The sequence below is a fragment of the Mobula birostris genome, chromosome X, assembly GCF_030028105.1.
Source record: "Mobula birostris isolate sMobBir1 chromosome X, sMobBir1.hap1, whole genome shotgun sequence".
In the NCBI taxonomy this organism is placed as follows: Eukaryota; Metazoa; Chordata; class Chondrichthyes; order Myliobatiformes; family Myliobatidae; genus Mobula; species Mobula birostris.
Window position 1 is genome coordinate 21,686,841 of NC_092402.1, and position 24,368 is coordinate 21,711,208.

A 24,368-nucleotide genomic window follows, 5' to 3' on the forward strand; every position below is an offset into this window, starting at 1 on the left:
AACTGTGTCATACCCTCTCTTCACAGTCCTGCTAAGCAGGAGATACAAAAGCCTGAAGTCCCACATCAGCAGGTACAGAACCAGCTACCTTCCTGCAACCAATTTTTAATTGACCTATGTAAAACTAATCCTTCCTCAGCAATGGAAAACTATCGACTACATCCAGCACTACCTTGGATTTTAGTTTCATTGTAGTTATTTCTTTGCACTAGAGTCTTCTTTTGCACTGCAGTTTCTATCTCTTTCTTTGCTGCCTAGCATAGTTTATGAATAATTTATATTCTATATGTTGTCTGCACTTATGTGCTGTAGTGCTGCTGCAAGCAAGTCTTTTATGGTACTTGTAGCTCATTGTACATTGGGTGGCATAATAGCATAGCAGTCAGTGTAACACTCATTGGAATTCAAGTCTGTCAGTCTGGAAGGAGTCTGTGCATTCTCTCCATGGCCATGTGGGTTGCCTCCGGGTGCTCCCATTTCAGGCCACATTCCAAAAACATATGGGTTAATAGGTTAATTAGTCACATGAGTTCTTATTTGTTCATTCCTCAACTATTCCTCAACTGAGGAGGAACTTCTTCTCCCAGAGAGTTGTGGAGGTGTGGAACGCACTACCCCAGAAGGCAGTGGAGGCCAATTCTCTGGATGCTTTCAAGAAGGAGCTAGATAGGTATCTTATGGATAGGGGAATCAAGGGTTATAGGGACAAGGCAGGAACCGGGTATTGATAGTAGATGATCAGCCATGATCTCAGAATGGCGGTGCAGGCTCGAAGGGCCGAATGGTCTACTTCTGCACCTATTGTCTATTGTCTATTAGGGCATAGTAATTTAGTGTGAATGGCTCCAGGGTCAGTGTTTTGTATGTGTGTGGGATGTGGAAAGTCTGGGAGACATCCAGTCTTCCGGATAAACACATCTGCATCAGGTGCACCAAGTTTCAGCTCCTGTGAGAATATATTAAGGAACTAGAGCTGCAGCTCGATGACCTTCGACTCATACGGGAGAATGAGGCGGTGATAGACAGCTGCTACAGGGAGGTAGTCACCCCTGGTTTGCAGGAATCAGAATCAGGTTTATTATCACTGACACGTAACTGGAGACAGGTAACTGGGTGATTGTCAGGAGAAAGAGGGGAAATGCACAGTCAGTGCAGAGTACAGCTGTGGCCATTTGCCTCAATAGTAAGTATACAACTTTAAGTACTATTAAGGAGGATGACCTAATGGGGGGAGCCACAGTGACTGGGTCTCTAGCACTGAGTCTAGTGCTCAGAAAAGCAGAAAACTGCACAGGACTTAGGATGCATCTGAGATGCACAGGGACTTGGCAGTCCTTGTACAGAACACCCTAAGGGTTAACTTGCAGGTTGAGTCGGTGGTGAGGAAGGCAAATGCCATGTTAGCATTCACTTCAAGAGGTCTAAAATACAAGACCAAGGACATGATGCTGAGGCTTTATAAGGCAGTGGTGAGGCCTCTCCTTGAGTATTGTGAACAATTTTGGGCCCCTCGTCTTAGAAAAGATGTGCTGGCCTTGGGGAGGGTCCAGGGGAGGTTCACAAGGATGATTCCAGGAATGAAAGGGTTATCATAGGAGGAACATTTGATGGCTTTGGGTCCATACTCACTGGAATTCAGAAGGATGAGGGGGGATCTTATTGAAACCTTTCGACTATTGAAAGCCCAAGGCAGAGTAGATGCAGAAAGGATGTTTCCCATGGTGGGAGAGTCTAGGACAACAGGGCACAGCCACAGGACAGAGGGGCGCCCTTTCAAAACAGAGATGCGGAGAAATTTCTTTAGCCAAAGGGTAGTGAATTTGGGAACTTGTTGCCACATGCAGCTGTGGAGGCCAGGTTGTTGGGTGTATTAAACATAGAAACATAGAAAACCTACAGCACAATACGGGCCCTTTTGGTCCACAAAGCTGTGCTGAACATGTCCTCATCTTAGAAATTACCTAGGGTTACCCATAGCCCTCTATTTTTCTGAGCTCCATGTACCTGTTCAGGAGTTTCTGAAAAGACCATATCATATCCACCTCTACCGCCGTCGCTGGCGGCCCATTCCACACACTCACCTCTCTCTGCGTAAAAATCTCACCCCTGACATCTCCTCTGTACCTACTTCCAAGCACTTTAAAACTGTGCCCTCTTGTGCTAGCCATTTCAGCCCTGGGGAAAAAGCCTCTGACTACTCACACGATCAATGCCTTTCATCTTATACACCTCTATCAGGTCACCTTTCATCCTCCGTCGCTCCAAGGAAAAAAGGCCGAGTTCACTCAACCTATTCTCATAAGACATGCTCCCCAATCCAGGAACATCCATGAAAATCTCCTCTGCACCCTTTCTACAGTTTCCACATCCTTCCTCTAGTGAGGCGACCAGAACTGAGCATGGTACTCCAAGTGGGGTCTGACCAGGGTTCTATATAGCTGCAACGTTACCTCTCAGCTCCTAAATAGCTGCAACATTACCTCTCGGCTCCTAAACTCGATCCTACGATTGATGAAGGCCAATGCACCGTATGCCTTCTTAAGCACAGGGTCAACCTGCGCAGTAGCTTTGAGTTTCCTATGGACTTGGACCCCAAGATCCCTCTGATCCTCCACACTGCCAGGAGTCTTACCATTAATACTATATCCTGCCATCATATTTGACCTGCAAAAATGAACCACCTCACACATATCTGGGTTGAACTCTATCTGCCACTTCTCAGTCTAGTTTTGCATCCTATCAATGTCCCGCTGTAGTCTCTGACAGCCCTCTACACTATCCACAGCACCCCAACCTTTGAGTCATCAGCAAATTTACTAACCTATCCCTCCACTTCCTCATCAAAGTCATTTCTAAAAATCACAAAGAGTAGCGGCCCCAGAACAAATTCCCGAGGCACTCCACTGGTCATCGACTTTCATGCAGAATATGACCCGTCTACAACCACATTTTGCCTTCTGTGAGCAAGCCATTTCTGGATCCACAAAGCAATGTCCCCTTGGATCCCATACCTCCTTACTTTCTCTATAAGCCTTGCATGGGGTACCTTATCAGATGCCTTGCTGAAATCCATGTACACTACATCTACTACTCTACCTTCATCAATGTGTTTAGTCACATCCTCAGAGAATTCAATCAGGCTCATAAGGTATGACCTGCCTTTGACAAAGCCATGCTGACTATTCCTAATCATATTATGCCTCTACAAATTTTCATAAATCCTGCCTCTCAGGATCTTCTCCATCAACTTACCAACCGCTGAAGTGACTCACTGGTCTATAGTTTCCTGGGCTATCTCTACTCCCTTTCTTGAATAAGGGAACAACATCTGCAACCCTCCAATATTCCGGAACCTCTCCTGACACATTGCTGATGCAAAGATTATTGCCAGAGGCTCAGCAATCTCCTCCCTCGCCTCCCACAGTAGCCTAGGGAGGCTATGTCATCATGTCATCAGTATGCCTCTCATAATTAGCTATTAGCTCTTAGATTTGACTGCTGCTATTTCCCTTTAGTGGAAGTAAAATTTGGGGAGATGTGAGAAGGAAAGGAAATTGGGAAATACATGGGGGAATGCTTTTGATGGGATTGTTCTGATATCTGGCATAGACTCAATAGGCTGAATGGTCTCGTGGGTGATAAGGAAAGATAATTACTTGAAAATGCTTATTGTGCTCAGCTCTACTGAGCAGGTCACTCGTCTGAGTGCTACTGGTACCATGTAACCCAGTACTACCTGTCGCATGGTCGGGTGGTCGGCAACTAAACTGGCTCCCCCACCAGGCTTGCCTGATAAGGAGGGTGGCTAGGCACCCTGCAGGACAAAAAACAAGGCGTGCCAAAGGGCGGATGAACCCTCTTGTAGGGTCAACGGCCATCTAGCAAACATGTGCCGTGAAGCGCGGAAAGGGCATCCCTTGCATCGAAGCCTGGTCTGGCCATTCACTGCAACAGAACTCCCCCCAGCCGTCTTGGACCCCCTATGCCACTGGATCTGGGAGGGGATGTTGAGAGGGTGGGTCTGGACTTGTGCAACCCCCTACTCACCTAAAATCCATTCACACACACGTTGTTCCTTTCTGAGGAGTGGGGTACCACCCCACTAACTGACTGAAAGGAACCATCATCATCCTATGGGATGGTTGGATGGATGGATGGAGGGAGAGAGGGGGAGAGGGGGAGGGGGGGGGAGAGAGAGACAGACAGACAGACAGACAGACAGACAGACAGACAGACAGACTGAGCATGTTGATTGCCAGACTCTCTTGCATTGCTTGTTCCTGGTTTGCAAAGCTGCTGGGCGTTGCACGCTGCATCAGAGGCTAAAGGGCTGAAGCCACAGAATGTAATTTGCTCCAAATCATTACTGTTTGACAAGAGAAAAGGGTGAATAAGATCAATTGCAGCTCTCACTTCAATGAAGGAATCTGAAATACATCAGCTGTCTATTTCTTGTTAACTTTCACGCAGTACCATAGAACATTAGAGCTGCCTCGGTACAGTCAAAGTTGAATCTCCCTTTCTTACATGGATTACATTGGTCAGACCATATTTGGAATATTATGATCAATATTGGGCCCCTTCTCTAAGGGAAGCTATATGCAGCTTAACATAAGAGGAGTGTTGGACATCTCTGGGCTTGTACTCAACGGAGTTTGGAAGAGTGGCAGGGAATCTCATTGAATGCCACTGGATAGAGTGGACATGGAAAGGATGTTTCCATTAGTAGGATCTAGTAGCACGGCCTCAGAATCCTTCTAGAACAGAGATGAGGAGGAATTTCTTTTGCAAGAGAGTGGTGAGTCTATGGTATTCATTGCGACAAAGGGCTGCAGAAGGCAAGTTATTGGGTGTACTTAGGACAGAGCTTGAGAGGTTTTTGACTGGTAAGAAGATTGATTATGAGAAGTTGGTGGAAGAATGGGGTTGAAAAAAAGTCAGATGTGATTGGATGGCAAAGCAGACTCAATGGGCCAAATGGCCTAATCCTGCTCCCATATCTTATTGTTTTGTGATTAAAGTATTTAGTGGAAGGATTTTGCAGGAACTGCCTGACACAGACATTAAAAGCAGAAATCGTCAATGTTATTAAGAATGACCTGGGTGCTCACCTGAGATGTCGCACTACAAGAGCTAGGGGTGGAGAGCTAGATAGTGGAGCTGGCCCAATGATGGTCTTTTTCTCCAAAGCATTGACAGGATGGGAAGACTGTCCTCCTGCATAATTACTTGCTACGGCAACTGCTCTGCACTTGACTGCAAAAAACTGCACGGAGTTATGGACACAGCTTAGCACATCACGGAAATCAGTCTTCCCTCTATGGACTCTATCTATACTTCTCACTGCCCCAGTAAAGCAGATAGCATAATCAAAGACCACACCCTATTCTGGATGTTCTCTCTCCTCCTCTCTCCCATCAGGCAGAGGATACAAAAGCCTGAAAGTACAGACTACCTCAATCCTACTATTATTAGATAATTGAATGGAGCTCTTGCAAAATAAGATGGAATATTGACCTCACAATCTACCTCGTTATGATCTTGAACTTTATTGTTTACTTGCACTATACTTTCTCAATAGCTGTTACCCTTTATTCTGCATTGTTATTGTTTGACCTTGTTCTACTTGAATGCATTGTGTATGAATAGATCTGTATGGACAGGAAGCAAGGCAAGCTTTTCACTGCATCTTGATATATGTGAAAATAATAAGCCAATACCAATACAGAATGATTACAGCATGGAGACCATTCAGCCCATTACATTCTTACTTCCTCTGTGGAGACTCATCCCCATTAATCCTATTGCCCTGAAGTTCTTTGCATTCAGATATTTATCCAGCTCCCTGCAAAACATTCCCAGTGAATCTGGCTCCAACCTCATTCTTCAGATGACAAAGTAGATGGTATCACAGTCTCCAAGCAATGATTTCATTTGCCATTGCAGCATTTAATCAAAATCGAAAACAAGTATTTCAGAAGTGCTGATGTTGAACAATTTGTTCCAAGGAGCTGGATGAACAACAAAGTATTTTAAACCACGAGCAGAGATGTAAATTATTGATCAAACTGCATAGTGTCCTGCCTATGTTTTTGCTTCTCTTAAACACTATTTGTAAATAAATCCAAACTGTTCAATGTGCGTTAGTGGTGTTGATGTAATTTCACTATCTAATCACTGGAAGAGGTTTTCAGATCTCATTTGTTCTCCGGTGATCTGGGCTGATCGTTAGACACAGCCCACACTGACCCTAAATAAAACACACAGGCTTGCTGCCAATGAGGTCTATTTATGGTTCTTTCATGAAGCAGAGATCATTCTTGTAAAGCTAACAAAAGAGTAGGGAAGAATTATGGATTAGAGAGCATGCTTTATAAGGAAAGAATGAGCAAGCTAGGGCTTTGCTCTTTGGATTGAAGAGGTGACTTAATAGAGGTGTATAAGCTGATAGAGTGATTTAATTGAGGTGTATAAACTGATTAGCTGATAGAGACATTGATAGATTGGGTAAGCAGCTCCTTTTTCCCAGGGCAGAAATGGCTAAAACAAGAGGGCATAATTTTAAGGTGAGTGGTGGGTGGGTGGGTGAAGTGTTACCAGTGCCTTTTAAAGCCTCAACATTACGTCCTTGCTTTTACATTCTAGTCCTCTCAAAATGAATGCTAACATCTCATTCGCCTTCCTCACCACTAACTCAATCTATAAAAAAACCTTCAGGGAATCCTGCACAAGGCGTCCCAGGTCCCTTGACCTGATAGAGGTGTACAAGATGATGAGAGGCATCGATCGTGTGGATAGTCAGAGGCTTTTTCCCAGGGCTGAAATGGGTAACACGAGAGGGCACAATTTTAAGATGCTTGGAAGTAGGTACAGAGGAGATGTCCGGAGCAAGTGTTTTATGCAGAGAGTAGTGAGTGCATGGAATGGGATGCTGGCGATGGTGGTGGAGGCAGATACGATAGGGTCTTTTAAGAGCCTCCTGGATAGGTACATGGAGCTTAGAAAAATAGAGGACTATGGGTAACCCTAGGTAATTTCTAATGTATATACCTGTTCGGCACAGCATTGTGGGCCAAAGGGCCTGTATTGTGCTGTAGGTTTTCTATGTTCTATGTTCTTATCTCAGATATTGAATTTTCTCTCCATGAAGAAAATAGTCAACCCTTCTATTTATTCTACCAAAGTGCATAACCACACATTTCTGGACACTGTATTCCATCTGCCATATCATTGCCCATTCTCCCAATCTGTCTAAGTCCTTCTGTAGCCTCTCTACTTCCTCAAAACTACCTGCCCCTCCACCTATCTTCAAACTTGACCACAAAGCCATCAATTCTGTCATCTAAGTCATTGACATAAAATGTAAAAAGTAGTAGTCCCAACACAGACCCCAGAGGAACACCACTGGTCACCAGTAGACAACCAGAAAAGCTTTCAATATTCCCACTCTTTGCCCTGCCAATCAGCCAATGCTCTATCCATCCTAGCATCTTTCCTGTAATACCATGGGCTCTTGACTTGTTAAGCAACTTTATTGTGGCACTTTGTCAAAATCTCTCTGAAAATCCAAGTACACAATGTTTAACAATTCTCCTGTGTCTTTCTTGCTTGTTATTCTTCAAAGAATTCTAACATATTTGCTAAGCAAACTTTTCCCTGAAGGAAATCATGCTGACTACAGACTAATTTTTCATGTGCTTCCAGGTACCCCAAAACCACATCCTTAAGAACAGACTCCAACATATTCCCAACTACTGAGGTCAGATTAACAGGCCTATGATTTCCTTTCTTCTGCTGTTCTCCCTCCTTGAAGAATGGAGTAACATTTGCAATTGTCCATTTCTCCAGAACCATGCCAGGATTAATTGGTTCTTGAAAGATCATTACAAATGCCATTACAATCTCTTCACCTACCTCCTTCAGAACCCTGGAGTGTAGACTATCTGGTCCAGGTAACTTATCTACCTTCTGACTTTTCAGTTTCTCAAACACCATCTCCCCAGTAATGGTAACTTCACACACTTCTGCCCCCTGACCATCTTGAACATCTGGCATACTGCTAAAATCTTCTATAGTAAAGACTGATGCAAAATACTTACACAGTTCATCTGCCATTTCCTTGCCCCCATTACTACCTCCCCAGCATCATTTTCCAGATATCCACTCTTGCCTCTCTTTTACTTTTTATATATCTCAAGAAACTTTTGGTAACCTCTTTAACATTATTGGCCAGCTTACTTTTGCACTCCATCTTTTCCTTCCTTATGACTTTTTTAGTTGCCTTCTGTTGGTTTTTAAAACCTTCCCAATCCTCTAACTTCCCACTAAGTTTTGCTCTATTATATACCCTCTCTTTGGCTTTTATGTTGGCTTTGTCTTCTGTTGTGAGCCATGGTTGTGTCATCCTGACTTTAGAATAGATTTTTCTCTTTGGGATGTATATATCCTGCACCTTCTGAAATTCTCCCAGAAATTCCAGCCATTGTTGCTCTTGGCATCCCTGCCAAAATTCTTTTCCAATCAATTTTGTCCAACTCCTCTCTCTTGCCCCTGTAATTCCTTTCACTTCACATCTGACTTTAGCTTCTCCTTCTCAAATTGCAGGGTAAATACTATTACATTATGATCACATCTTCTAAGGGTTCCTTAAGCTCTCTAATCAATTCCAGCACAACACCCAATCCAGGATAGCTGATTCCCTAGCTGGCTCAACCAAGAGCCATTGGTGTTTAGGGCAGTTATGAAGGTCTTCCATTTCTGGGGGTGTTCAGGGCTTCTTTCATTGTGTCAGTAGCTTCCTATTGGTTTACACTACTGCCAATCATGCAAATCCTGGTTGGAAACTCAGGAACACGACCACACTTGGATGTCGAAGGATTCTTTATTGCTGTTTCCATAACAATTTAGTTTTACCAGCTAGGGTTTTTAGGCCTGAGCTGAACCCCTGATCCTGGAGGACCGGTGGACCACTCTTTGTCTAGTTTCCCTTTGACAATTTGGCATGGGTGACTCTACCAGGAGCCAAAGAATAAAGCCCTGACTCCAGGCAACATAGCTCTCTGGGACACTGAGGCACACAAGCCTCCAAACCCTATGACAAGACATCTTGTAGGCATTCTAGAAAATCCCCCTCAATACTAACCTAATTTTCTCAATCTACTGTATATTGAAATCCCCCATGTCTATTGTAACGTTGTCCTTTTTGGCATGCATTTTCTATCTCCCATTGTAATTTGTAGACTACATCTTTATGTAGTCTGGGGGTCTGTAAATAACTCCTATCAGGGTCTTTTTACTCTTGCGGTTCCTCAGCTCTATGCACAATGATTCAACACCTTTTGACCCTATGCCACCTTTTTCTAATGACTTGATTCATATTTTACCAAAAGAGCAAAGCAACCCTGTCTGCCTACCTGCCTGTCGTTTTGATACAATGTATATCCTTGGACATTAAGCTCTCAGTTATAATCTTCTTTCAGCCACGATTCAGTGATGCCCACAGTGTCATATATTGTATGCCAATCTGTAACTGTGCTACAAGTTCATCTACCTTATTCCATATACCGCGCACATTCAAATACAACACCTTCAGTCCTGTATTTACGCTCTTTGATTTTGTCCAGCTTTTAAATTACTACACATCCTGTTCATGGCAATTTTGCCCTATCATCAGCCTCTCCTTGCTAGCAGTCTCACTACATGTCATGGTCCGGATCGGGGTCTCTTTAAATTTACTTTGTTTATGTTACGATCCGGGCCGTTGACTCCCTGTTTCCCTTTGGTTCCCTGTTTTCCCGTGTCCCTCAGCCTTGGTGATTAGAGGCAATTTACTCTTGGCTGAACCGGTAGTTTATAGTCTCCGGCTTTCAGCTGTTCGGCGCGAGAGCATCTGCAAAGTCACCAAGGTATGGCGTGCCAATGTCATCTGGCCGGAGCAAGCCTAGTCTCCGCCCGAAGCGAGTGCCGGTAATTTGCCTTTCTTCACCGGAGCAACCCTATCCAGTTACCTCGCCAAAGCGAGCATGCAAAGTTTCCTCACCGAGGTGGGTCCGTCAGTTAACCCGCCAGAGGGAATCAAGAATTGCTGTCTACTGTTCCCGGGCTGAGTCAAGAGCTCACCACTACCCGGAGGCTCCAAGTCAAGTCCTGGCTCTGGCGGCATTCAAGTACCGAGTCAAGTCCTGTCCCTAATGGCATCCAAGTACCGAGTCGAGTCCCGGCCCTGGCAGCATCCAAGTTCTGAGTCGAGTCCAGACCCTGACGGCGTCCAAGTTCTGAGTCAAGTCCCGGCCCTGGCAGTCTGTGATTCCTGTCCTACACCCCCTGTCTGAATCCCTCCTCTGCCCCTCTTGCCCCTAGCCCTCGTCTGCAGCCCTCGCCTGCACTTCGGTCTAGTTCTATCGCCGGAGCTAGATAGGTACTGTCTGGTGTGCTTTCGTGTTGGTCTTGTCTTGCCCTCGCCTCCGTGGGGTAAGTCAGGCTGTCTTGCTGTTGCCCTGCGGGGGGTCATGTTTTGTCTTGTCTTGTCTTGTCCTCGCCTCCGTGGGGGTAAGTCAGGCCGTCTTGTCATTGCCCCGCGGAGGGTCATGAGTCCCGGCCCCATGTCCTGTTCCCAAGGAGGGGTCCTGTCTCTCTGTTCTGTGTGTGAGTCCTGGCCCTATGTCCTGTACCCAAGGAGGGATCCCGACTCTGTGTTCTGTGTATGTGTTCGTAGTTCCATGTACTTGCTCTCCCGAGACCGAGGCTCTGTTTTCCATGTTCCTCCTCTCCTTAGCCCATGTCATGTCCATGCCTGGTTCTGGGGTCCGAGCCCGAGGCAAGATCCAGGTACTGGGTCCTTGCCCAGTCCCTGGCTCGGAGTCCATACCGTAGCCTCTTCATGTCTCCTCTAGTTCTGGGACCCGATTCCGAGTCCAAGCCCAGACCCTTGTCCCAGCCTAGTCGTAGTCCTGAGTCCTTGTCCAGTTCGCTATTCCTGTTTCTGCTTTGCTCTCCTGGTATCAAACAATAAACTACATCTGATTAACCTCACAAGATGTGTCTTGCATTTGGGTCCACCCTTGCTCCCAATGCCCCACCATTGTGACACTACATACTTCCTATGTTTGTAAACCAATTACCTGATCCCCAGCACTATCACTCCAATTCCCATCCCCCTGACAAATTAGTTTAAACCCTCCCAAACAGCACTAGCAAACATGCCCACAAGGTTCAGCTGCATCCCATCCCCTTTGTACTGGTGATACCTCCCCCAGAAGAGATTCCAGTAATCCAGAAATCTGAAACCCTGCCCCCCCCCACACATTCATCTGCAAAATCACCTTATTCTCACCCTAGCAGCATGTGGCACACGCAGTAATCCAGTGATTACTATCCTAGAGGTCCTCTTCTCAGCTTTCTACCCAAAATCTCTCTTCAGGACCTCTTCACCTTGTCTACCTAAATCATTGGTGCCAATATGTACCAAGACTTCTGGCAGCTTACCCATGCCCTTGAGAATGGCACAAGATATCCTTGACCCTGACCCTGGTACCTGAGAGGCAACATACCATCCAGTGTCTCTATCATGCTCACAGGACCTCATCTCTATTCCTTTGACTAAGGAATCTTCTATCAATACTGCAGTCCTTTTCATCTCTCTGCTCTTCCAGACTCAGTGCCAGAGACCTGGTCACCGTGGCTCCCCCCGGTAGGTTTTTTCCCACCCTTCCCTCAACAGTATCCAAAGTTGTATATTTACTATTGAGGGGATTGGCCACAGGGGTACAATGCACTGGCTGCCATTTTCCCTTCCTCCTCCTGACAGTCATCCAGTTACCTGTTTCCTGCAACCTATGGGCGACTATCTCCCTGTAGCTCCAAACGATCACATCCTCATTCTCCCATAGGAACTGAAGGTCATTGAGCTGCAGCTATTTTATGTTCCATGACTGGGTAGTAAAATTTTAGTTTGAAACCAGATATAAAATATATGAGGCAAACATATCTGGCAAGGATTGAGAATTGAACTGACTTTCATTGGCTGGATTTATTCCTTTCGTCAAATGCTAGAACAGATTATGGCCAGGAGTTCTGAAACAAAGGGACATTAAAAGGCTCAGGACTCAAGGACAATCCTGATAGGAGAGCTTGAGGAGCTAAATGATCCTTCCAGATTCCTAACAATCAATAACCTCCCCCCTTCTCAAATCATTTCAGTATTGGAATGTGGGAAATGGGCATGAGCTCATGGTATGTCATCACATATGGTGTAAGGTTGTGGAAGAAGAAATTAGCCTGTGCTTTGCTTGTGAGGAAATTGTACCAAAAAAGATTAATGGAAGGTGGTGGAAATGTATTTGAATGAAATAGCAATTTAACTATTTTGGTTAATAATGCAGTGTCTATCTTAGAGCAGAAGTTGGAGAAGGGTGTTTTGTGAGAGGAAAAAGAGGTTGAAGTGGGAGACATCAACAACATAGCTGTGATAGAGTTGCAATGGATTTCTGAAACTTGTATAACACTGCAATCTCAAGTGTGGTGGATAGCTACACTCACTCTCAGGGGAGATCTAATTGCTGCACAAAAATATACAGTTTGACATTTATTACAAACTTTATCAACAAGGGCATCTATGCCCAGACATCCCACCCTGCAAAAACTCATTTCAGGGAGGTAGCATCCCCCACCACCCCCCCATCCCCCGTTGACCTCCAAGGGTATATGTAATGCTTTGTTTAGTGGTTTTGTCTAATCTGTAAACCAAGTTGGGTATGTGGAGCAAATGTGACATTAAAATATGTACTTATATTATATTATATTGTCATGTTTATTCTAATACAACTTTAAGCAAGTCTACAGGGAGTTTGGCCTCATCATGTAGGACATTAATAGCGTAGCTCTTTGACAGCCAGCCAGCTAGTTTAAATCAGGGGTCCCCAACCTTTTTTGCATTGCGGACCGGTTTAATATTGACAATATTCTTGTGGACCGGCCGACCGGTGGGGGGGGGGGGCGGGCGGGGTGTTAAACACGACCAGAATATAGGTGATAAGTCAACTATAAGTCACTTGCAAGTGGCTAATACACTCAATTTTGTTTCTAAAGGGGTTTATCTAACGAATTTAATATTAAATACACAGCGCATATTTTCCTCGCATGAATGTAGTGGTAAGTCAATTATAACAGTGGTCCCAAACCTCCGGGTTGTGAAGAATGCAGTGGTACAGCAGTAGCCAGAATGCACCCAGCACATCTTTAAGAAAAAAGCCGAAATAAAAATGCTAATTAATTAGGTGCCACCCGGCACGGAAATGTCGGCCCAGACCAGAGGCGATGCAATCTGCAATCACCTCTGATCTGGCCCGACATTTAAGTGGTGGGTGGCACCTAATTAATTAGCTTGTTTATTTCGGCTTTTTTTTAAAAGATGTGCTGGGTGTGTTCCGGCCACCGCTGTATTCTTCGCGGCCCGGAGGCTGGGGACCATTGAATTATAAGTCACTTATAAGTTAATATATGATGGTGGTCATGTTTTTTGACTTCTCCAGTGCGTTCAACACCATCCGCCCTGCTCTGCTGGGGGAGAAGCTGACAGCGATGCAGGTGGATGCTTCCCTGGTGTCATGGATTCTTGATTACCTGACAGGTAGACCACAGTACGTGTGCTTGCAACACTGTGTCCGACAGAGTGATCAGCAGCACTGGGGTTCCACAGGGGACTGTCTTGTCTCCCTTTCTCTTCACCATTTACACCTCGGACTTCAACTACTGAACAGAGTCTTGTCATCTTCAGAAGTTTTCGGATGACTCTGCCATAGTTGGATGCATCAGCAAGGGAGATGAGGCTGAGTGCAGGCCTATGGTAGGAAACTTTGTCACATGGTGTGAGCAGAATTATCTGTAGCTTAATGTGAAGAAGACTAAGGAGCTGGTGGTAGACCTGAGGAGAGCTAAGGTACCAGTGACCCCTGTTTCCATCTGGGGGTCAGTGTGGACATGGTGGAGGAATACAAATACCTGGGGATACGAATTTACAATAAACTGGACTGGTCAAAGAGCACTGAGGCTGTCTACAAGAAGGCTCAGAGCCGTCTCTATTTCCTGAGGAGACTGAGGTCCTTTAACATCTGCTGGACAATGCTGAGGATGTTCTACGAATCTATGGTGGCCAGTGCTATCATGTTTGCTGTTGTGTGCTGGGGCAGCAGGCTGAGGGTAGCAGACACTAACAGAATCAGCAAACTCATTCGTAAGACCAGTGATGTTGTGGGGATGGAACTGGACTCTCTGACGGCGGTGTCTGAAAAGAGGATGCTGTCCAAGTTGCATGCCATCTTGGTCAATGTTTCTCATCCATTACATAATGTACTGGGCGGGCACAGGAGAGCATTCAGCCAGAGACTCATTCCACCGAGATGCAGCACTGAGCGTCATAGGAAGTCATTCCTGCCTGTGGCCATCAAACTTTACAACTCCTCCCTTGGAGGCTCAGACACCCTGAGCCAATAGGCTGGTCCTGGACTTATTTCATAATTTACTGGCATAATTTACATATTACTATTTATGGTTCTATTACTATTTATTATTTATGGTGCAACTGTAACGAAAACCAATTTGCCCCGGGATCAATAAAGTATGACTACTACTACTACTAATAACATCATAACATTTTAAGTAACGTTTGGATATTAAACACAGCGCATATTTTCCCCGTATGAACATATAAAATCATTGCAACACACCAGTATCGCTGAATCAGTGGGAGCCCTGGGCTTGTTTCCCTGCAACAACACGGTCCTACCGAGGGGTGATGGGAGAAAGCGATACTCGAAGGGGGTTCCTTATGTCCAGTCTATTCCGCAATTTAGTTTTCATTGCATTCATTCAGAAAACACCGCTTTGCAGAAATATGTTGGAAATGGAAGCAACGTTTTCAGTGCTTTCATGGCTATCTCAGGATATTCAGCCTTGACTTTGATCCAGAATGCCGGCAGAGATGTTACGTCAAACATACTTTTCAGCCCACCGTCATTTGCAAGCTCGAGGAGTTGATATTTTTCCTGTGCTGACATGGATGATTCACAGGGGACATTCACAAATGGGTCACGGACCCATTCCTTTGAACGTCTTGGGTCACTGATGACCTCCCGTGCGTTAAAATTCAATAGTGCGTGACAGGGAATGAGGAAAGGTGCAGCTGACTCATATCGCCAAATGATATTGTTTCCTCACGGCCTGGTGGTTGGGGACCACTCTTAGCACAAAGAGAGACCAATCAGGATGCTTGCTCTCGCTCTTCCTCTCCAAAAAATCGATTTCTGGGATATTTTATATAATTTCCGGGCCACTATTGATATGCAGGAGACTCCTGGAACTTCCAGGAGAGGTGGGATGTCTGTATGCCAATTGAGTGGTGAATATGTTAGGAAATAATGTCCAGGCAATGATAAAGTGCAATGCGGTTTCTGAAAACTTCCTCCTACATGGAGCAACATACAGATTGCTGGAGGAACATCATATCAGACATGACATCGAATTCTCTGACTTCCAGTAACTACTTCCGGTCTGTCCCCTTTTCACTTTTCTCTCTCCTCCTGATCCAACGTTCCCTCTAACTTTTTTTTTACAGCTGCACGGACTATTATATTATATATATAGAATGCATATTTATAATCACAGAGTTTTAATTTTATTTATTAATTGAAGGTATAATGAAATACAGTACAAAGAAAATCTTTGACGTTTCCTCAACATTTTCTTGTTTGTCTTTATTACAAATCCACTGTCTGTGAAAACTATCCAGATTAATTTTGTATCTAGATGAAAGATATGCCTTAATCCTCATTAGGTCATCCAAGATGTTCCACTTATAGTCTGTTTCTGGATTTCAAAGTTCAAAGTACATTTATTATAAAAGTATATATACTGTATAAAATATTGAGATCCATCTCCATACAGGCAGACACAAAACGAAGAAACCCAATAGGCCCTGTTAAAAAAAAATCAAACACCTAATGTGCAAAACAAGAACAAATCGGGCAAACAATGAAAAGTAGACATAGAACCATAGAACACTACAGCACAAAAAACAGGCCATTCAGCCATTCTAGTCTGTGCCAAAACATTATTCCGCTAGTCCCATTGACCCGCACCCAGTCCATAACCCTCCAGACCTCTCCCATCCATGTATCTATCCAAATTGTTCTTAATACTTAAGAGTGAGCCGGCATTTGCTACATCAGATGGCAGCTCATTCCACACTCCCACCACTTTCTGAGTGAAGAAGTTTCCCCTAACGTTCCCCCTAAATCTTTCCCTTTTCATCCTAAAGCCATGTCCTCTCGTGTTTATCTCTCCTAATATAAGTGGAAAGAGCCTACTCGCATTTACTCTGTCTATACCCCTCATTATTTTGTAAACCTCTATCAAATCTCCCCTCATTCTTTTATACTCCAAGGAATAAAGTCCTAACGTGTTCAATCTTTCCCTGTAACTCAACTCCTGAAGACCCAGCAACATCCTAGTAAATCTTCTCTGCACTCTTTCAATCTTACTGATATCCTTCCTATAGTGAGGTGACCAGAACTGCACACAATATTCCAAATTTGGCCTCACCAATGTCTCATTCAACCTCACCATAACATCCCAACTCCTATACTCAATACTTTGATTTATGAATGCCAGGATGCCAAAAGCCTTCTTTACCACCCTGTCCACCTGTAATGCCACTTTCAGGGAATTATGTATCTGAACTCCCAGATCCCCTTGTACCTCTGCACTCCTCAGTGCCCTACCATTTACTGTGTATGTCCTACCTTGATTTGTCCTTCCAAAATGCAACACCTCACACTTTTCTGCATTAAATTCCATCTGACATTTTCTATCCCATTTTTCCAGCTGGTCCAGATCCCTCTGCAAGCTTTGAAAGCCTTCCTCGTTGTCCACAATGCCTCCAATCTTAGTGTCATCAGCAAACTTGCTGATCCAATTTTCCACATTTTCAGCTAGATCATTGATACAGACAACAAACAACAATGGTCCCAGCTCAGATCCCTGAGGCACACCACTAGTCACAGGCCTGAGAAGCAATTATCCACTACCACTCTCTGTCTTCTCCCACACAGGCAGTTTCGAATCCAGTTTACTACCTCTTCTTGGATACCAAGTGTCTGAACCTTCTGAACTAACCTCCCATGTGGGAACTTGTCAAAGGCCGATTTGTCCATGTAGACTTTATCAAATAACATTCAGAACTGAAGTTCACAAAAGTGAGTTCACGGCCCGATTTGTCCATGTAGACTTTATCAAATAACATTCAGAACTGAAGTTCACAAAAGTGAGTTCACGGCCATGAAGCCAGTCACAGTCAATCCGGGAGCCTGTCAGTTGCAGGTCAGAGCCTTAGTTCAGCGCAAAGGCGTGTAAACCTCGCCGATCAGCAAGCTGAACACCAGCCCGTCCTCTTCTCCGGCCCCGACACCTTAACCTTTTCAATCTGGCTCAAGACTTAAATCAGCCAAACCACAGGATGTTCCACATTCTCAGGCACAGGCCCCACCACCTCGACACTGCCTCACGTCGGATCTACCACTTCGAATTGGTTCCAATTCTGCTCCAGCAACGGCCATATATTTGCTCGTTCCTCACTCTCGGGCCCAGACTCCGCCATCTCAATTTGCCCGTACACAGCATGCTGCAACCATCCTGCACCTCTGAGACTTCAGCTTACACTGCAAAAGTGCATTTACATTTACATTTGATTCAATTCATAAGAATGAATCTACATTCAGTCAGCACTAGAAGCTTGGAATGTTCCAACAATGTCAACAAAAATTGCTACTTCTTCAAATTCTTCATTTCTAAGCACATAATTCAACATATCAGTGAATGTCTTATTGAACCAGTCTTAACTTTCTCAGAAACAATACATTTGAAATCACAGTATTGCTGTGATATTTTTGAGACACTTTCTTCATAGTTCATAAGAGTAACTGAGCTTTTTTTTGTCAGTCATATAGCATTCTCTTCTGCAAGTTTAGAATTGGTTGCATTTCCAATAGCAACAGGTTCAAAACCTTTCCATTCTCTTAACTCATTGTCAGGAGATCTATTACCCAAGTGATTACACACACATTGAATTAATCAAATAATAGGCACAGTATTGACGTCAGAACTTATAGATGCAAGCTGGTCTTTCACTTTTCACTCCAATAACCGGTATCACCAAGATACTGATCATAACTTGTTAAGTTTTATTTTTCCATACTGCAGTGCTTCAATTGTACTCAAACAGTTTTTCTGAACGAATTTACAAAGAGATGCCAGATCTTCTAAAACATCATTAAGGACAGTTAATGCTACTCGATATTGTGAATCGGTCAAAATCTTCAGTTGCTGATTGGATCATTACATTCATTAAATTGCTTTTTGCAACATTGGATCAAAACTTCACAATTCTTCATTAAAACAGTACTGACAAAACGTCTTGACAGCCATCTTACTTTGTTTATTGGTCTAAATGACACAACATCACATCCTGTAACATTAGCTAATTCTTCTAGCTTTCCTTTCTTAACCGATGACCTGCTGAACATTGTAGCTTCTGTTCATAGCAGTGTTTCTATATCCTGGATAATTGATACTTTTTCTCATGCTTTGTCTAATTGCAGATCTTCTCTATGTGCAACACAATGTTGCTCAGATAGATGCTTAATTTCTCTTCAAAGAATTGCTGCCACACCATTATTCCTTCAAAACATAATATTTTCCCTGTCTGACATAAGCATTATCTTTCAAATATCAAGATTGTTGTTGATATAACTTCTTTTACATCAAAAATAGTGATACTGTCACATGAATTAGTTTCAAAATACCAACAAGCACTGTCTTATAGTGAGTTTCATTTTCTGGTTGGAACTTAAAAAATACGAAACTAACATTTTCTGTACTTTCACCAGCAATTCGTGTATGGAAAGCAGATTTCCGCAGTTCTTCCATTATCATTTTCTGAAGCACAAAGCTGTTGCACCCAACAAATTCAAATACATAGTTGTTGCTGCACTAACTCTCTGATGTACTTTCATATTTGGCCACATGTGCATGGATTTCTTGCACGGAATGCATAGAAGCATTAATTTTAATTTCTAAGATAATGTTATCATTATCTTTGACCATATCAGAGTTAGACTTGTTCACACATCTTGATTCACTCTTGCTTCACGCTCTTTTGGAGTTTCAGTTGATGTGCAAAATTCCGCATTTCTTCTGGTTGCATAATTTGGTAACTGCACCTATATGAATTCTCTGGTTAAGATGTCATTTTAAGTCACCTAACTTACATTTGTCTCATTCTTTTCCACTATCAAACTCGCCCCCAATTTTCACTTCCACACAAATGGTGCATACAACATTGCCAGTTTCATGATATGTAAAAATATCACCAATTTGTACTTTTTGTTTTTGATGCGGTGACAGTAGTTCAGTATCTGCAAGTTGCAAAAGTTACTCTACCTTAAAATTTGTACAAGCTTTGTTCTTCAAAACATTTAACTCTTCTTCTGCTTTTCTTTTCAACATCCTTTGGATACTAAAAATAATAGTAATTATATTTGAGAATACTAAAAATAATCATTATTTTTTGAAAATTTTAACAAGTAAAAAATATATATAATTTTAATGAAATAAGCACAGTCATGCAAACAATTTTACAGAAATAAATTTTTATCTTATTCGAACAATTTTTAATTAAAAATTCTAATTAGTTTATAACTTATTGAAAAAATTACTTACCAAAAATTCAGAATATAGAATTTTTCACATCAGACAAACACAACCATAACTTACAACACAAGTAAATGATGCCAGAGTAGTCAAAACAACTGTCAGGCACAATGGCAAAGGTAAAATGTTTTGACAAAACGGCGTCGGCATACAATGGGCCGGCGGTTTATTAACAATGAGCTACTGACTTCCATTCTATGTTTATTGTTACAATTTGTAAGTGTTGTACCTTGAAACAATGACAATGTAAATAAGTTGGAGCTCTAAAATGTTTCAAAGTGAAGGTTGCCGTACGTTTATTATTTAGAAAATTTAAGGATTATATTCATTAGCACAATTACAGGGCATTTCACAATTATATTAACATAGATTTCAAAATTACATTAGTATAATTTCAAAAATATATTAACATAATTTCAAAATTATATTAACATTCCATAAAAGAAAATTCCAGCTGCACGGCAATGAAGGCTATGTGCTTGGGAGCATTTCAGTTATTGAGTGGCCACGCACCCATGCAGCTTAGAGGGAACAGTGCAAATGACCCCCATCACCCTATCTTGTCTCCACCCCATTACCCACACACTTCTCCTACTGGTTTTCTTCCCCACCTCCCTGCTTTTATTCCATGCTCCACCACCCTCTCCAATCACATTCCATCTTCTTCAGCCCTTTGTCACTTCCACCAATCACCTTCCACATTTTTACATAATTCATACTCTCCCTTTCCTCACCTGACTGTCAATCCCCTTTCACCTGGATTCACCTTTTGTCTGTGAGCTCTTGCTTCACCCCTTCCCTCTACCTTTCTACACATGGCTATTCCCTCTTTCTTTCCTGTTTTAATGAAGGATGTGGGGGTGGGGGGGAGATTCTCATTTGAACCTATTGAATTTTGAAAGGCCTGGATAGAGTGGACGTGGAGAGGATGTTTCCTGTAGTCTGGGAGTCTAGCATCAGAGGGCATAACCTCAGAATACAAAAAAGTGTCTTCCTAGAGATGAGGAGAAATTTCTTTAGCCAGAGGGTGGTGAATCTGTGGAATTCATTGCCATAATTGGCTGTGGAGGACAAGGCATTAAGTATATTTAAAGAGGTTGATAGGTTCTTAATTATTAATAGCATCACAGGTTAAAGGGAGAAGACAGGAGAATGGAGTTGAGAGGGAATTTAAAGCAGCCATGATTGAATGATAGAGCTGAGTTGATGGGCTGAATGGCCTAATTCTGCTCTTATGGATTATGGTCTTATGGTCTGATGAAGGGTCTCAACCCAAAATGTTGATTGTGCATTTTTCTCCATAGATGCTGCCTGACCACCTGAGTTCCTAGAATACTGTGAGTTGTTTCAGATTTCCAGCATCTGCAGTCTCTCTTGTGTGACAATATAGATGTGGTTTGTGTGCCAGTGTGGTCATGATCAAGTTACACATAAGTATTTAGATAACACTTTAATACACGTATATGGCTTCAGGAAATATATGCTGAAATATTCTCTATAACATGCAGTTCAATATGTTTATTTACAACAGTATATCTGGATTACTCTGCCTTTATTGCACTTGTTGGACTGTTAACATAAGTGCAGAAGGCAATCTCTTATTCAAATCTTTAGAGAGTTTTAGAGTCATACAGTGCAGAAAAAGGCTCTCTGGTTCGCTAAGCCTGTGCTGAGTATGAGACACCAATTTACACTAACCCTATCCTATCTCTGATTCTTCTTTACAGTCCTTGATTGCTTTGTAGCTGTTATTAAAAACCTTAATCCCAACATTTATTTATTTATTGGGTGCAGAATTGGCCCTACGAGCTGCACCACCCAGCAACCCACTTATTTAACCCCAGCCTAAATCACAGGACAATCTACAATGACCAATAAACCTACTAAGCAGCATGTCTTTGGTCTGTGAAGGAAACCTACGTGGTCATGTGGAGAATGTACAAACTCCTTACAGGCAGTGGTGGGAATGGAACCCTTATCGCTGGTACTGTAAAGTATTTTGCTAACTACTATGTCAGCTCATGTGAGCCAGCACCAAAACTATCCACCTGAAATTTATACAGACCTCTTGCAGCCTGTTCACTGTGACCCCAGCTACCAATTTTCTAGCCCGCTTAATGGCCACCAAAGAGCAATAAATGCACACATTATAATACCAATACCGTGCATTTGCAGATATTTCACATGTCACATACTACCAACTCCTTCAGCCTCACAACTGATCTCTGCTTGCAGTAACTATGATAGCATCATGAAATGCTCAGGGACACAGAGAGCATTCAAATACGAATTAGAACCACAAAATATGTCCTTCAGCCCATCATGTCTGTACTGACTATGACACCAATTTTAATTAATCCCATCTTCCTTCCTGTTGTGTATTTCAATGGTACTTGAGTAATATTGTCAACATATTGTTTGATTAAGCATTCTTCATTGTTTAAATAATTCCTTATGTATAAACCTCTTCCGCTCAAGATGGTGCCAGCAAATAATGCTACCTCGGGCGACGTGGCTGAAAATGACCAAATAACCTACTAAACATGAGTGTTGCTACCTTGGGCGATATCTTTCAGATAGTCCACAGAACTGTTTCTTTCTCTTCTTCTTTTTATTTTAAATGTGTTTCTGGTGCTGTTGGAACCAGTGATCTATAGTTTGAAGATTGATTGAGTGATCTGGTACATTGGTGTCTCTGAGAAGATCCTAGGAGGTGAGAACCCTCGAAGCTTAGAGACTTGGGTGAGTCCATGATCAAATCCATTTCTAGCTGATCTCGCCAATTAAAGCATCGAGGAAGACTGAAACATTGAGGCGAGTGCAGGAGGTGAACAAGTGTTCAGTGCCATCTACCAGTCTCTCGCTTGCTGCTGCCAAAGGAATGTGTCTGCATTCGAATGGTCTCTCTCTCCCTTGATTCTGTTGGAGGATGGTACTGAAGCTTTGGATTGGACTCTAGTTCACTTGGATGCTTTCAGTTTTATGTTTTTACATTCTGTGGTTTTGTCCATTCTTTCCTGTTGCCATTTGCACAATTTTTTTGCATGAGGAGGGGTTTGGAGTTTTACGTTCTTGATGCTGTTTGGATGAATTGTTCTTTGCACGCTGGGGGCTTGGTGCTCTTGTTGCCATTTGTGCAATTTGTTTGTTTGTGCATGGAGTGGTTGATGCTCTTGTTGCCATTTGCACAATTTGTTTTTTTTGCACGTGGGGTGATTGATGTTCTTGTTGCTGTTTGCGCAATTTGTTTGTGCATGGGGGGGTTGATGTTCTTGTTGCTATTTGCACAATGTTATTTTTGCACGGGGTGATTGATGTTCTTGTTGCTGTTTGCGCAATTTGTTTGTGCATGGGGGGGTTGATGTTCTTGTTGCTATTTGCACAATGTTATTTTTGCACGTGGGGTGATTGATGTTTTTGTTGCTGTTTGCGCAATTTGTTTGCATATGGAGAATTTGATGTTCTTGCTGCTGTTTGCATGATTTGTTTTTTTGCGCATGGGGGAGGAGGGTTGGTGTTTTTCTTTGAATGGCCTCCATGGTTTTCATTGTTTTTGTAACTGTCTGAAGAAGATGAATCTTAAGAGTCGTATACTGCATACATACTTTGACAATACATGTACCCTGAACCTTGAAATATGTGAATTGTATACATTATCATACTACCACGTGATACATGCACAACTTGGTCACAGTAAGCACTAAGATAGACTCACATTTCAGACTCTTGTGTCCTCCTTTGAATTAGTTTAATGCTTTGAAGTTACAAAACAAAATATTTCCTGCACACAGTTAATATCCCTCCATTCACTGCCTGTTCACGTGCCTGCCTAAATGCCCTCTTCAACATTGATATTGTATCTGCTTCCATCACTTTGTCTAGTGCTGTACCCTCTGGCACTAGATCTGGGCCGTACCCTCCAAATATCCGGACCTGCCTCTCTTTTTTTTTGCACTACCTTACTTCCCATTTTTCTATTTTCTATTTATGATTTATAATTTAAATTTTTAATATTTACTATCGATTTGTAATCCAGGGAGCGGGAAGCGCAGAATCAAATATCGCTGTGATGATTGTACGTTCTAGTATCAATTGTTTGGTGACAATAAAGTATAAAGTATAGTGGCATGTTGCAGGCACTTATCACTCCCTGTGTAATAAAAAACTTGCCTTGCAAATCTCCTTTAAACTTTCCCCCTCACACGTCAAAGCTCTTCCCTCTGGTATTTAACATTCCCCCTCGCCTGGAAAAATACACGATGCCTCTCATAATTTTATATACTGTACTTCTAACAAGTCCACAATCTAAGCTTGTCAAATCTGCCCATATAGCTGGCACACTCTATTCCAGGAATATCCTGGTGAATCTTTTCTGCACACTCTCCAAAGCCTCCACATCCTTACTGTAACAAGGAGAACAGAGCTGTGCACAATACCCCAAATGCAGCCTAACCAAAGTTTTATACAGCTACAACACGATCTCCCAACCTTCAAGGGCAAAACCCTGACCAATGAAGGCAAGTGAGTCATTAGCCTTCTTTACCATCCTTATATTTTACCACTCTACTTATCTTGCCACTTTGGACTTGCATCCCAAGACACTTATG

General features: G+C 42.8%; 1 protein-coding gene across 3 annotated transcripts in view; it reads right to left on the bottom strand.

Annotated features, from left to right (window-relative positions):
• Positions 1-15,700: 15,700 nt before the first annotated feature.
• The window catches only part of LOC140191638 (SH3 and cysteine-rich domain-containing protein 2-like), a 248,317-nt gene continuing 239,649 nt past the window's right edge, over positions 15,701-24,368 (bottom strand). Inside the window, exons 12-14 of one of the 3 annotated variants that reach the window (XR_011883864.1) lie at positions 19,492-19,567; positions 17,170-17,711; positions 15,701-15,970 (exon numbers count right to left, since the gene is read on the bottom strand). Coding sequence is in view for 2 of the 3 variants with exons in the window: in XM_072249223.1 (XP_072105324.1) it covers positions 19,493-19,567 (75 nt within the window). In the remaining variant the exon portion in view is untranslated. Of the gene's footprint in view, positions 17,712-19,491; positions 19,568-24,368 lie in introns of all 3 variants that reach the window. The other 2 variants (XM_072249223.1, XM_072249222.1) reach the window with 2 other exon arrangements.